This window comes from Caretta caretta, chromosome 4, assembly GCF_965140235.1.
Source record: "Caretta caretta isolate rCarCar2 chromosome 4, rCarCar1.hap1, whole genome shotgun sequence".
Lineage (NCBI taxonomy): Eukaryota > Metazoa > Chordata > Testudines > Cheloniidae > Caretta > Caretta caretta.
Genome location: NC_134209.1, coordinates 24,682,102 through 24,696,713, shown reverse-complemented (window position 1 = coordinate 24,696,713; position 14,612 = coordinate 24,682,102). Strand labels below are relative to the sequence as shown.

Sequence of the window (14,612 nt, the reverse complement as noted above, 5' to 3'; positions counted from 1 at the left end):
TTTTTGTGGCCGGTCACTTTTGAGTTATGAATGGAAAAAACGTTTAAAAAGAGGACTTAATTAAATGTAGAGCTCCTTGATTAGACCTCAGGAAACTGTAGGACTAGGGTTATCTACTACATACAGCTGAGCAAGGTAATGGATAAAGGATTTAATACAAACTCTCGCTGAATGGGAGGGAGGGAGGAAGGAATGTGTGTTTTGCAGGATCATGTACCCAGCTGTTTTCATAAAATAGGGAGCTTTTATTTAGAACTACATCTTATGGAGTAATAATTGCATTGGAATGAGGTGGCTGCCTTAGGCAATTTTACCTAAAGAAACTTCACCTGCATGTTTGTTTTTCTTCAAAGTTTTCATTTGAAATCCCAGTGGAACCAAATCTGAAACCACCAAGTGCATAAATGATTGCACTTTAATTGTACTGTACATTATGCCATACAATCAGAACAGAAATGGCAACTCAAGGAAAAGAGAAGCCAGTCTAGTTTTGTATCTGGTAACAGCAGAGTTGTAATCGCATAGCAGTCTGTACCACCACTAATGACTTTTGTGAAGTGAAATGCACTGATCCAGATCAGCATCCTACATATGTTTCTGCTTACCCAAACAGGTGGCTCAAATAGCATGGTAATGAATGGAACATAAATATTCACAGGAGCGAGAACATGGATAGGCCACTGGGACTGGGAGTCAGGACACCTGGTGCTGTTTTCTATGCTGCCACTGACCAGCAGTGACTTCCCCTCTCCATGCCTCTGTTTTGTAAACTGCTTGGGGCACACAGGGACTGTGTCTTACTCTGTGTTTTGTACCACACTTAGCACAATGGGGATCTTGGTTAGAACCTGCTGTAAATCAGAGATCTAATAATGAGAACTCAAACTTGCAATGGGGGAAAGCAGAGAGTTTCTCCATGAAGAGTATTACCTTTTAATAAAGCCTGTTGCTGCCATCTGGCATGTATGAGCAAGGTAGGGAGTAGCACTTGACCATATACTTACTCCTTAAAACAGGGCCTCACAGATGTGATTCATGGAGTCCTCCCTGGCTGGGCACCAGAGGATGTTCTCAGAACCAACTTGTGGGGGGAAAGGGCCATTGGTCCATAAAAGTCTCTCTTACAAGGTGGCCCTTGGCCTAGGGTAATAGTCCTTCCCCACTAACCCCACAGGTGAAACTAAAGTTCCTGGAGCACAGACAAGGATCAAAGATCAATCAGAGGAGGTGCCTCCTCGGTTTCTCTCCTCTACCCTGCTGCGTCCTGTACTTAGGTAACTAATCTATGTGTGAGCCAGAAGAGACCAGAAACATACATGAGGGCTGTGGAAGCAGGGTTTGTTACACATAGAAGTTTTACACAGTCAAATCATGTCATCTGGAAAAATGGGTTCTGTAGTGGAAATGCTAGTCTACCTTGAGTTTTACTAACACTCAAGTGGGTCAGGGTGACTGCTTGAATAAGACTCTCAATACTCCATTGTTTGCAGTAGTAGCCTCAATACCTTAGGCTCTTTCTAGAGCTACAAGAAGGTATAGCCCCTGTCCTAAGGAGATGCAGTCTAAGAAGAGGCAGGTTGACAGAGATTAGGGAAGGGTTTGGGGTGGGGATGGGGGGGTTTCTGTACAAATCTACAACATTCACTATAGACAGCATGGCAGAAGTGAGTTAAGAGGGACTGAAAAGCAGAGAGGCTAGGGCCTGTTACCTGCACAAAATTCTCTGTTACTCGCACACTCTAGGGCACCCACCCTTACCCCATTCCTAGGGCTCGGGCGTAACCCTGTCAATTGAAGTACCCACCCTCACCCAATTCCTAGGGTTCAGGGTGTAATTTTCTGTGGGTTTGCAGGACCTTTTACCAGTGAAAAAGCCTTATCCTCTATTTATGAGCAAGCACCGAAAACAGAATGCACACACTACACATGCAGCGCTCACCACTCCCAGCCAGGCAGATGAACTTGAGGGCCAGTCAGAATCAGGTCCATCTGGGGACTCCAGTTTCTGCATGGTGTCACTGGCAGAGTGTTGAGGTCTGGCAGCTCTGTTCTTGGGGTTGTGTCCTGGAGTTTGTTCCCAAAGAACTTCCTTTTAGACCCAGTTTACACAGAGAAACTTGAGCCCTGCTTAGCTATACCTTAACCACTTATTTAACTAAAATTTTTCTAAACAATCCTAACAAAATTTTCTAACCAATCCTACCCCACCACCTTGATTAATTTACACCTAGCAAAATTAATGCTGTAACAGACAGAAACAATTAAAGAACGGGACAGAGATCATACAGACAAACAATAGGGAAGTGAGGACCATAATGACAAAACAAGAAAGAAAAGCAGATTTCACCACCACCGCTATTGATAAGGCCATCAAACTAAGTTTTCTTTAACCACCTTAAGATCTGTTTCTTTATCTGGTGATAGTGGGGGCCATTAGGACACGGTCTCCTCAACAACCTGATATTACCTTTTTTTAATGTAATTTAGATGGACTGTGAGGATGCGACGTCCTGCTTCTCAGCTAATGGCTGCTGCTCTTTTTACATGGCTGCAGACAAAGGCCTTGCAATATGGCTGCAGACCCAGGCCTTATCCTTACAGCCTGGCGGATGGACACTCAGAGGTCATACCATGCCTAGGGGGCCGTGTGGAAGACGACACAGAGGCAGTTGTTCAAGACGTTGACAAATGGGTGGAAGCACTGGTGGAGTTGAGGGTCTATGATTAGAGGCGGTCAGGAGACAGAGTTACATAGAGCTTGAAAGGAGGTGCCAAGTAGCAGCGTGCGAGCTAGCAGGAGGGAAGCGATGCGCTTTTACTGACAGCTGAAGAAGAGGAGTTTTACCCCATGCTGTAGGGTACAGTAGTACACTTTACTCATTATTCAATAGTTAACTTATGCAGGAATAGGGAGGGTCCACTCGAATCCTCCCCGCAACATATTTGGAGCTAAGCTCTTCACAGTATGTGTCTCAATAGCAACATTAAGCATTCACAAGGCAGCGTTCATGCTTACTGTTCCGATCAAAATCAGCGCAAATCCGCACTCTTTCCCCTGAGGTTGACGAGGGCAATCACAACTAACTATAGAGTTTCAAACTGCAGCCCTTAAACATGCGTAGTAGAGTAAAAAATAGTATAGCAGGTTGTAATAGTAGTTGGGAAATCAGTGAACCGTTGCCCTCCAGGAAAGGAATTTCAGTCCCTCAGTCAGCCGGCTTCTGTTCGGTTCCCTTTGCTGGGAAAAGTCAGTCCAGGACTTGCACTGCACTGATGCTGTTACTGGTTTGAGAGGGGAGAAAAAAAAGTTGTTTTTGTTTTTGTTTTTTTGAAACTAAGGCAGCAACTGTTTTTAGTTACTTAAAAGTATCCAAACCAGGCGTCAATTACGGCAAATTGCAAATGGCAATTCACAGTGTCTCTGAACAGGGGGGCTGTTCACGCTCTGTTCCTGCCACTGTGGGGCCTGTGATGTTTGAATGCCGGTAGTGATAGGGGGGAATGTGGGTTAATTATCCAGGCACCTGTTTCTGATGCCTAGACGTTCGGGAACGAAACGTCTTACGCCCCCATTTCCAAGCTTCTCTGAAATGAATCATCTCTTGGGCGATGCCGAGTGTTTGCATAACGCTATTTCTCTTCCAAGCCCCCCCCCTCACGCCCCCCCCCCGAAATACTGCTCCCCCAAGTGTAGAACGTAGCAGCGGGTTAATGGTGCAGAATAGCACTAGGGGCTGGTCTCTGCAGGGGAAGGGAATTTGAAGTGGCAGAATATAATATATTGCTAGATTCTTCTGAATGTCGAGTGGCAGCAAAAGCGACTTGCGTATGATTAGACTCCTCACCCTCTCTCCTGTAGACCCCTGGCTGTTTTTCAGTATGAACTGGTGAGCCAGAGAAACAAAACTATTTTGCTGTGTAGTCTTGCACCTCTTTCTCAAGGTGCCCACTGGAAGGTGGCGATTAGCTACTGCATATACAGTACCTCTGCATCAGCTTATGAAGCAATAGCTGGATCCATGGTGCATTGGGATACACGCAGGCTCTCTGTTTATTCTTCAGGGTAAGTCTGAAAAATAATGGGGTCATTTTAGCATCTCATAATATCAATCCTTGGGATATCTTCCAGGCGGTCACCTAGCGAGAAGAGCCGAGGCAGATTACGGTTTTGTGGGGCCCTGGGCCAAACCAAGTGGGGGCTCTCTCCCCACCCCTTTAGCCTGCAGTCCCTCCACCCCCCACCCTACCTGGTACTCCTGCCAGGGAACGGGGACTTGTCCTGCCTGCCCGGCACTGCTGCTGGGGAGTGGGATCGGGGCACAGGGGCTTCCCCCGCTCCCCGGCACAGGAGCACCAGCGGAGCAGGTCAGGGTGTGGGGACACGCAATTTTCCAGGACCACCCAATTGGCCGGGTCCCATTGGCCAGTGGCTAATCCACCACTGCAGATGAGTAATTCTGCAGTGTTGAAGTGGGAGCTGGGTTTGGGTGTGTGGAACTGGCAATTTCAGCATTCAGTGCAGTGCACCGGTGCTGACCCCTCAGGGCATATCAGAGTTAACTTGAGTTCTTACATGCCTGCTGCCCCAACCCTCCTGCTGTCCACACAAAAAGTTCTGACCCAGGTTTGATGGTGGTGCTCTAAACCTGGGCTAGCTGGCATGGCTGGGGGTGTGGGTTAAATCTCAGGTGTTGCCTTCACTCATGCCAGTAACACACCCACATTGCAGCCAAGGTGCAGGCTAAACCACTCAAGCACGGATAGTCCTTAATTTCGCTCAAAGTTCTCACATTTCGCTCTCGGTGCCCAGAAGGACAGACAAGTTCTCCCACAATTCATTAGGAAAGATTCCTAGAGCAGCTCAAAGAACACAGTTCTTACTGCAGCACAAGGAACCACGTGATATGCCCCCAGAGGTCTGGGTGACACACTGGGGAGCACAGGCCCAGTGAGGACGCAGTAGATTTTGGTGTGATTTCGCAGTGTGGCTGCTTACACCTGCGCATGGCTGACTCAGTTGCTATTCACCCCAGCTCACTCCGCAGTGAAGATATAGCCTAAGTGTTGACAAACACGTGCCAGGGGCTTTCAGCGAAGCAGGGTTTACCTTATTTTAAGCAAGGTTAAATCCTGACTAGCAAAATTGGTGCAAATCTCTGAATATCTTTGTTTACACTTAGGGTATGTAGCGAGAGGAGTTTATGGCTGTGTTATAACTCAAGTAACAATTGGCAATTAACTCATTTTAGCCAACTCCTCTGTAAATGACAGTTTAGATACTCTCTGCAAATGTTTGTTCCAGGACACACACAGCTGTGATGTACCCCAGGCAGAGCCCTACAGTAAACCACAAAAATTTGTGCAGTGTCTAAATTAGCATTTACAAAGGTGCTAGCTAACTTGAATTAACTGGCAACTAATTAAGTTGAGTTCCAATGGGGCCACAAACACTTAGGGGGGAGCAGAGGGGCAGGTATCCTGCATGCTCAGTCAGGGCTACTCCTGAGTGCAAATATGGCCTATATTAAACTGACAAGAGCCATGTTTACATCAAGTTAACATAGTGTCCACCGAGGGGTTTGCGCCAGGGCTTGTCTACGCAGGAAATTTATACCATTAAGCTAAAATGTGAATTTAAAACATTAAAAGTTTTAATGATATAACTCCCTGCATGGACACTAATTGGAATATGAGCGGCTTTTTCTGGTTTAGTTTATGTCACTTTTGGAAGGAGTTCAAACTAAACTGGAGAAAGCTACTCTTATTCTGGATTAAAAGTGTCTGTGCGGGGAGTTATCCCAGTATGGCTATAGAAGTTTAACTCCTCAGATATAACTGGAAACATTTCTTGTGCAGGCAAGCCCTGAGACACCGACTTTGTCTAGACTAGGAAAAAGCATCTGTGGGTTCCTTGTGTGGCAGCTAATCTGTTCTAATTAAGTTCTCTTAAGAAAAAAAAAAAGGGAGGGGGGAAGTGAGCTGGCCATCTTCAACCCTGGGGTCGCCTCTCTTTTTAAAGGTGTTAAAACTTGTCCGCTCTCACTGCTAAATGTGAAAGATCACTTAATTAAAACTTGGTAGCTAAAGCCTGACCTAACACACCAAGGCCTTGTCTATGAAATTGTGCAACTTTACTTGTATAGTCAGAGGTAAAGTACAGCCTACCCAGGTGGGTTATACTGGTGTAGAGGTGCTTTATACGGGTCTAGCTATTCCTGTACAAGGAAGGGGAATAGCCCATACTGGTCTGAGGCACCTTTATACTGCTATGGCTGACGCATACGAGGGCTTGTACTGGTAAAACTATTTCAGTTAAAAAAAAATATAAATCACACCCCTTAACTGAAATAGCTGTATCTGTTACAACTCTCGAGGGTGTACCAGGCCCACACTGTGCCAGTTTAACTAAAGATGCAATTTAGGGTTACCTCACCCCCTGAGCTACGGAGCTGGGCCCCAGGTCCCCTGAACACAGGGCAGAGGTTGGTTATTTGACTCCTGTACCCGCATGGAGTAACTCACAGGATTGGGGCTGTTTTTTAAATGGATTTGACAGTTGCCAGAAAAATAAATTCATCTGCCGGGTTTGTTTTTTGTTTTGTTTTGTTTTGTTTTTCCCATGAGTCTAAAGATCTGCATTATCACCACAATGCACTGGGATATCGATTGATAAGAGTTTCTGTGGCCAGCTAAAGATTCTGCAGCGTTCGCACTTTGAGATAACAGATCAAAACTATTGAACTACAACAGCTGTTTGCCCACCAACATGCGAGTGCACGGCATGTGTGTGTGAGAGAGAACGAGAGTCACACAAGGGTGAGAAGAGGTTGGGGGTGGGTAGCGGAGTTGCTTTGTGGTTGTGGCAGGCTTGCCTTATGGGGGCGGATAGGTGCTGGGTTTTTTGCATTTCAAAATAAAAAAATAAAATAAAAAAAGTTTAAAATAGCGTTATTTTAAACTGGTGCAAACCGCTCTGTGGATAACTGGATGTAAATATGGCTCGTCAGTTTAACTTACCTCAGTACATTTACAGCTAAGTCATACTGGTATAACCAGTTTTAAATTGATTATAAGTGTGTCTTGTAAAAGTACACACAGACTTGCACTGGATTCAACTAAATCAGGCTTACACTATTTTAGTGACAGCAGTGCAACTTGTGTCTGTAGAGGTAATCCAGTGGTCAGTGCGAGTTCATTATGGCCCCTAGCTACAAAATCTGGCATTTTAGCTCATGCTGTAGAGACTCATGTGTTTACCTCTGGAGGTCCCCAGTTCAGTATCTGGTACGTTGGCCAAGATGGCAGATGTCACAGAAACAAGACCTAACACATTTTAAAATGCACCTTTCCTTAGTTTAGACGAGGCCAGTGAGGATTCAGAGGTCACACCCCATTAAAGTGAATAGAGGCATTTCACATCCTTGCTAGGGGCAATTCTTGCCTCTTCTTGCATAGAGGTCTCAGATTCAGTGGAATCTGTTAGTTAATCTGCAAGAGGTCTGGCAGGATCTCAAGAGCTGAGCCAGGACATGTATAAACAACCCCTGGATAGAAAACTGATCACGCAAACTACTCAGTAAATGAATGACAAAAGAAATTGCATAAATTGAGGGTCATTGGAGTTCCCACTTACATAATCTCCTTTCTTCTACACTGAATCCCCTGAGGAATCACCTCAATAAAACTAATCTTCCAAGCACTGATAACCTCTGAGGTTTGCTTGCGGCATCTGCATCTCCGGTTGAGTAGAAGGCTTTCCATTGGTAGACCTGCAACAGGAAGCGTTGAACAAAACGATCTATTTGTCTCTGTTAGCCAAAAATTGCCAAGGCCCAAACCCATTCTAAGCTACTACAGAGAGCACATCAAAAATAACCTAGCCTCAAAACGAATAAACACTAATGAAAATAACTGTTGAATTTACATCACTGTCTTTTTGACTATGAGCCATAGCCGTGTGAGGGAAAGCGGAATGGGAATTGAGGGTATGTTGATGCCCTCCTTCAAACTCTCTCTCTTTTGTGATACCTGCAGAACACTTTACAATGGTTAGGAAACTCATATGCTATGAGCACCATTTATCATGCTCACTAATATCATTTCATCATTTCCTTATGCCGCAGGTTGGTTTGTTTGTATTTATCTGTTGTCTACAGTCTTAAACTTAGTCCCTGCCCTAAAAAGTTCATAATCTAGCTCTTTGCTTATACAGTGCCTAGCACATTGGTGCCCTGACTTCTAGACTCTACCACAATACAAGTAATTAATAATACATTTATTCTATGCCCATGGAATAATACATTTATTCTATGCCCATTACAGGGCTGTGTGGAAGGACTGCTGGGGCTCATGGAGCTCCATGGACATCAGCGGGGTTTCACAGAGGCCCAGTAGCCGACCCACGTGCAATCAGTTTCAGGATCAGACCTGTTCAGTTCAGATGTAAACTAACAAATGCCCCGATCCTGTGAGTGACTCCACATGGGTACAGGAGTCTGCCTGCAGGGAGTAACTTACAGGACTGGGGACAAAGACGTTAAAAGGTGGAAGAAGCAGTGAAGGTTTCCTTCAAGCCCGTCTATTACACTGTACTGTAATTACAGAAGTGAGATATCTTTGGAGGTAACTAGTTTGGAAGAACGTTAAAATTGGAGATAGATGCTGAAATGTGGAGCCTAAAGGCATCTACCCTGCAGCTGCAGTGCTACAATTATGCTGGTACCATGTCATCGCATCGATGCTTCCTACGTCGACAGACGGGGTTTTCCGTCAACGTAGGTAATCCATCTCTGTGAACGGCAGTAGAAAGGTCAACACAAACGTTTTTCCATTGCCCTAGCCGCATCTCATTGGGGGTTAGATTGCCATAACTATGGCATTCAGGAGTGTGAGTTTTTCGTAGCTAGGTTGATCTAAATTTTAAGTATAGACCAGACCTATTTAAGTGGAAATTAGTCTTCTAAGTTTTTAAGCTGCTTCTGAAAAAGGGACTCTTGAAAATTTTACCCACTATCCTGCTCTCCCCAAAATAAACAGGCTCTAACGTTTTCCTTCTATTCTAGGAGTTGGATTCTTTTTATAATGAAAATGTTTGCCTTTTGGTTCAGCCAAAAAATCATTGGTTTTGTTCTAACAGACTTTTCCATGTTTGAGTTAAATTATGTTAAGTTTAACCAAGACATAATAACCTTCCATGTAATATTACTTTAAATGTTCATTTTAATTTTCAGTAGTAAGGGTTTTTATTTCAGAAGCTAAGGGCCATTTTTAACGAATTAGGCAATTAGGAGATGAAACTCAATGGGAACTAGTCTCTCAAGTACTTAAGTCACTTTTGAATATGAGCACTTTTGAAAATTTACCCAATGTTTTACACAGTCCGTTAGTTCTACCATTATGTACAAAATAAGTGATTGGTACCTTAAAAAGTATAATAAAAGAATAATTGTTACAGTAATACTCTGAAACCTGTTACAGTAATAATTCCTTTTGCAATGTTATTGCAGTGAAGTGACAGAGTGTAAAAGACAACTGCAAGAAAGGATGGGAGGGGGTGGTCAGTGTTTGGGGATTTAAAGTATTGTCAACAGTGCCAATCCCACAAAGGTATATGCACATGCTTAACTTAACATACTGTTAGCAGTGCCATTGACTTCAATGAAGTCTACGACTCACGGTGCATAAAGATAGGCATGTGTTTAAGTTTTTGCAGGATCAGGGTCAATTTTACTGATGCCTTGATATTTTCTTTGACTAATTAGGTACCCCTGCTTAGCATGCAGTAGGTTAATTTTTCCAATATCATTACAGGTCCAATCCTGCTCACATGGGACTCAATGGCAAAACTCCAATTGGCTTTAGTAGTAGCAGATATCAACCCCCAACTCTTACTTTACAGTTCCAGGTAAGAAAACCAAACATCAAGGGCCACAGTTTCTGTGGTGATGCTACACAGTAGATATTAAAACTGAATGTTTTGACATCTGTTTCACCAGTAAAATGATTTGAGTTGCCAGCTGACTTCCAGACTGCTGCATGTAATTAATAAATGGTCATATTAAGTTTCTTATTCAAAGTCACTAGCAAAAAATGGTTAAGACAAATTTGATCAGAAACAGAATTGTGTAATTTTAAAGGGGCTGGGTGGAAGCTTCTTAATCTCATTTTACCCAGTCAAGAGGGTAAAAAACATGTGGCAGTACTGGTGAACCAAAATGAAGCAATAATCTCTCCCTGCCTAGAGTTGTAGAGAGGAAGAATTACTATACGAGGCACGAGAGATAAATATTAATTCACTCCCCATATGAGAAATCACAAGCCTCTTGCCAAGTTACGTCAAACTATAGTTTCATTTTTCAGAGTAGCAGCCGTCTTAGTCTGTATTCGCAAAAAGAAAAGGAGTACTTGTGGCACCTTAGAAACTAACCAATTTATTTGGGCATAAGCTTTCATGAGCTACAGCTCACTTCATCGGATGCGTTGAATCTGGATGGTAAATTAGTTCCTTCCCCGCTCTGAACTCTCGGGTACAGATGTGGGGACCTGCATGAAAACCTCCTAAGCTTACTTTTACCAGCTTAGGTTAAAACTTCCCCAAGGTACAAACTATTTTACCCTTTGCCCTTGGACTTCCACTGCCACCACCCAACGTTTATCTGGGTTTATTTATTAGGAAAGCATTGTTTGGAAACGTCTTTCCCCCCCAAAATCCTCCCAACCCCTGCACCCCACTTCCTGGGGAAGGTTTGGTAAAAAAAATCCTCACCAATTTGCATAGGTGACCACAGACCCAAACCCTTGGATCTTAAGAACAATGAAAAAGCATTCAGTTTCTGAAAAGAAGGATTTTAATAGAAGTAAAAAGTAAAAAAGAATCACCTCTGTAAAATCAGGATGGTAAATATCTTACAGGGTAATTAGATTACCACTAACCACTAACAAGGTTAGCTCCCAGACTGCTACGCTGGGCATCACAAAATGGAGAAGAGATGGACAGCCCTCTGTGGAGATAGAGGTGGTTAGGGACTATTTAGAAAAGCTGGACGTGCACAAGTCCATGGGGCCGGACGAGTTGCATCCGAGAGTGCTGAAGGAACTGGCGGCTGTGATTGCAGAGCCATTGGCCATTATCTTTGAAAACTCGTGGCGAACCGGGGAAGTCCCGGATGACTGGAAAAAGGCTAATGTAGTGCCAATCTTTAAAAAAGGGAAGAAGGAGGATCCTGGGAACTACAGGCCAGTCAGCCTCACTTCAGTCCCTGGAAAAATCATGGAGCAGGTCCTCAAAGAATCAATCCTGAAGCACTTGCATGAGAGGAAAGTGATCAGGAACAGCCAGCATGGATTCACCAAGGGAAGGTCATGCCTGACTAATCTAATCGCCTTCTATGATGAGATTACTGGTTCTGTGGATGAAGGGAAAGCAGTGGATGTATTGTTTCTTGACTTTAGCAAAGCTTTTGACACGGTCTCCCACAGTATTCTTGTCAGCAAGTTAAGGAAGTATGGGCTGGATGAATGCACTACAAGGTGGGTAGAAAGCTGGCTAGATTGTCGGGCTCAACGGGTAGTTATCAATGGCTCCATGTCTAGTTGGCAGCCGGTATCAAGTGGAGTGCCCCAAGGGTCGGTCCTGGGGCCGGTTTTGTTCAATATCTTCATAAATGATCTGGAGGATGGTGTGGATTGCACTCTCAGCAAATTTGCGGATGATACTAAACTGGGAGGAGTGGTAGATACGCTGGAGGGGAGGGATAGGATACAGAAGGACCTAGACAAATTGGAGGATTGGGCCAAAAGAAATCTGATGAGGTTCAATAAGGATAAGTGCAGGGTCCTGCACTTAGGATGGAAGAACCCAATGCACAGCTACAGACTAGGGACCGAATGGCTAGGCAGCAGTTCTGCGGAAAAGGACCTAGGGGTGACAGTGGACGAGAAGCTGGATATGAGTCAGCAGTGTGCCCTTGTTGCCAAGAAGGCCAATGGCATTTTGGGATGTATAAGTAGGGGCATAGCGAGCAGATCGAGGGACGTGATCGTTCCCCTCTATTCGACATTGGTGAGGCCTCATCTGGAGTACTGTGTCCAGTTTTGGGCCCCACACTTCAAGAAGGATGTGGATAAATTGGAGAGAGTCCAGCGAAGGGCAACAAAAATGATTAGGGGTCTGGAACACATGAGTTATGAGGAGAGGCTGAGGGAGCTGGGATTGTTTAGCCTGCAGAAGAGAAGAATGAGGGGGGATTTGATAGCTGCTTTCAACTACCTGAAAGGGGGTTCCAAAGAGGATGGCTCTAGACTGTTCTCAATGGTATCAGATGACAGAACGAGGAGTAATGGTCTCAAGCTGCAGTGGGGGAGGTTTAGATTGGATATTAGGAAAAACTTTTTCACTAAGAGGGTGGTGAAACACTGGAATGCGTTACCTAGGGAGGTGGTAGAATCTCCTTCCTTAGAGGTTTTTAAGGTCAGGCTTGACAAAGCCCTGGCTGGGATGATTTAACTGGGAATTGGTCCTGCTTCGAGCAGGGGGTTGGACTAGATGACCTTCTGGGGTCCCTTCCAACCCTTATATTCTATGATTCTATGATTCTATGATTCAAAACATAGAGAATCCCTCTAGGCAAAACCTTAAGTTACAAAAAGACACTTAAGCTGTGCTGAATAGAATGAATATTCCTGTCCTTAATTTCTCAGCCATTTAAAGAAATCATAATCTAACATAGTTTCATTGTAACTAACATTTAAAACTGGTGAATTAAAAAATACAGCATGCTCAGTCTCATTTGCAGTGTTGCATTCATATTTTCAAAGATGTTTGATTTGGATATTATAAGGAGAAAAGCAAAACAGGGAGTACTGTACATGGGTTTGGACTATAAAGCACTATAAATAGTGTGTGTGTAGATAGTTCTATTTACTGGTTTGTATATTCCACTATAACACAATGTAATGTAAAAAGGAATACAAGTATAGGCTCCAGTCCTGCATACCCCCACACACTGAAATGGAGCTGTCCGTGGCGTGACAGGCAGAACTCTCTGGATCCGTGCATGGGTATGAGAATCTGCCTACACAGTTCAACGTTCTGAATCAGGGTCTTACTAATCGAGGGGTAGGAATAGCGCCCAAGCCAAAAGGAGAGTCATGGCTTATAGGGCTTATTGACAGGTTCATGGTGAACATTACATCCTTTTAAAAGCAAATTATACAAGAGAGTGAAGTTCTAAGGGGAAAAGTTACTCACCAGTCAGTGTAGGGAGGTCAGTTACCATCAGGGCTATTGCCAGGACTACTGCCAGGTTCTTCATCTTGGCCTCTCTTAGACAAGGTCACTGAATGCAGCTTGAATGACACTTCTTTTTATTGCCACCCAAAAAGGGGAACTTGCAGGAGATTAGCCTTTACAATGGAATTTTCTGTTCAGAGTCCTGTAGTATACGGAAACAAATTCTTCTCTTTTTTTTTTTTTTAAGTTTCTTTCCTGGTCTTCTCTGATTCCTTCCTCTTAAGAGGTAAATGTTCTGGGCATTAGGGGTTATACTATCACAAGAGCATATGCAAATTTGGAATTGGGAATGTGGCGTGGCACCCCTTCTGCCTTGTTAGACCTAGCGCTCCCTCCTCTGGCAGGGACCAGGCCTGGGGTAAATCAGCCTCACTCTGGAGCGTGTCTGTCTTCCCTCTTCGGGGTTTGTTTCTCAGAACCTTCCCGGTTGGCCTTGGGGCAGGCCTGAGGAGTGCTCCTCTGCCAAACAAAGTCTATAACACACCAAAAAAAGGGAATACCTTTCCCTGGCCCCTCACTAGGGCAGGTGTTGTCCTGTCACTGGCCCTGGGGTGTCAGTCCTTCCCCTAAACAGGTGCTGGGTTTGGGTGTCTCCCCTATGGGGAGGAGTGCAAGTCTCTCACATTGGAGAAGCCTATCTCCCAGCTGCCTCCAGCCTTGCAGCAGTTTGTGTCTGTCCCCCACTCACCCCACCAGGAGAGAGGTTTTAACAGGTTTCAGGCAGCCCTTAACTGGACTCAGGTGTCCCTAATTGACCTGAAGTAACCCCTTCCCAGCTTGTAGGAAAAAGGGCCTTGAGCATTCTAGGGCTAACACACCTGTTTTCCTGACCCTCCTGCAGCTGCCCAGCCCGACTTTGTCACAGGAATTAGGTGTATTTTTTACTGTGAGGGAGCTAGCGTGGTGCAGTGAACCAGATAAGACAGAAGAGAATTAGGCCTCAGTCCTGGGACTATTCACATGCAGAAAGGCGTTAAGAGTGCTTCAAGGTAGCTGAACCACAGAAGTTCTGTGTCTTATGTCTGGGCACGTGGTGGCTGCAGAGCTGTGATATGATAGACTAGAAGGTAACACTGTGCATTCCAGCTGCACTCTATTTCTCTTCCTCTGTGCCATCTGCTGGCCTCCTACAGATGCAGAAAAGTCCTGTACCGGGGAAGTTCCGTCTCGGTGCTTCCACCATTGTACTCCGTGGAAGCGGAACAAGAGGGGCCAGCACTGGAGCCCGTTGACAAGCTGTGGAGGAAGAAAGCGTGAGAAGAACTCACTTGTGGGCTACAGGGGAGACTGAGGCGGGATGGCCTACAGATGCAAGAGCATG

At 44.7% G+C, this 14,612-nt stretch overlaps 1 protein-coding gene across 1 annotated transcript; it reads right to left on the bottom strand.

The window, feature by feature from the left end:
• Positions 1 to 397: 397 nt before the first annotated feature.
• LOC125635432 (C-X-C motif chemokine 13-like) lies at positions 398 to 13,479 on the bottom strand. Its single transcript, XM_048847129.2, has 4 exons — positions 13,250 to 13,479; positions 7,634 to 7,769; positions 3,986 to 4,069; positions 398 to 3,282 (listed from the first exon to the last, which is right to left on the bottom strand). The coding sequence occupies exons 1-4, from the start codon at positions 13,311 to 13,313 to the stop codon at positions 3,249 to 3,251; spliced, it is 318 nt and encodes a 105-aa protein (XP_048703086.2). The 5' UTR covers positions 13,314 to 13,479; the 3' UTR covers positions 398 to 3,248.
• Positions 13,480 to 14,612: the final 1,133 nt, after the last annotated feature.

Bases quoted from the DNA above. Each gene is read 5' to 3' on its own strand.
- LOC125635432 (XM_048847129.2), bottom strand. From the start codon at position 13,313: ATGAAGAACCTGGCAGTAGTCCTGGCAATAGCCCTGATGGTAACTGAC. The intron at 7,770-13,249 runs GTGAGTAACTTT...TTCCTGTTGCAG, and splicing joins TGACCTCCCTACACTGACTG to GTCTACCAATGGAAAGCCTT. The intron at 3,283-3,985 runs GTACTGTATATG...CTCTCAAACCAG, and splicing joins CTTCATAAGCTGATGCAGAG to TAACAGCATCAGTGCAGTGC.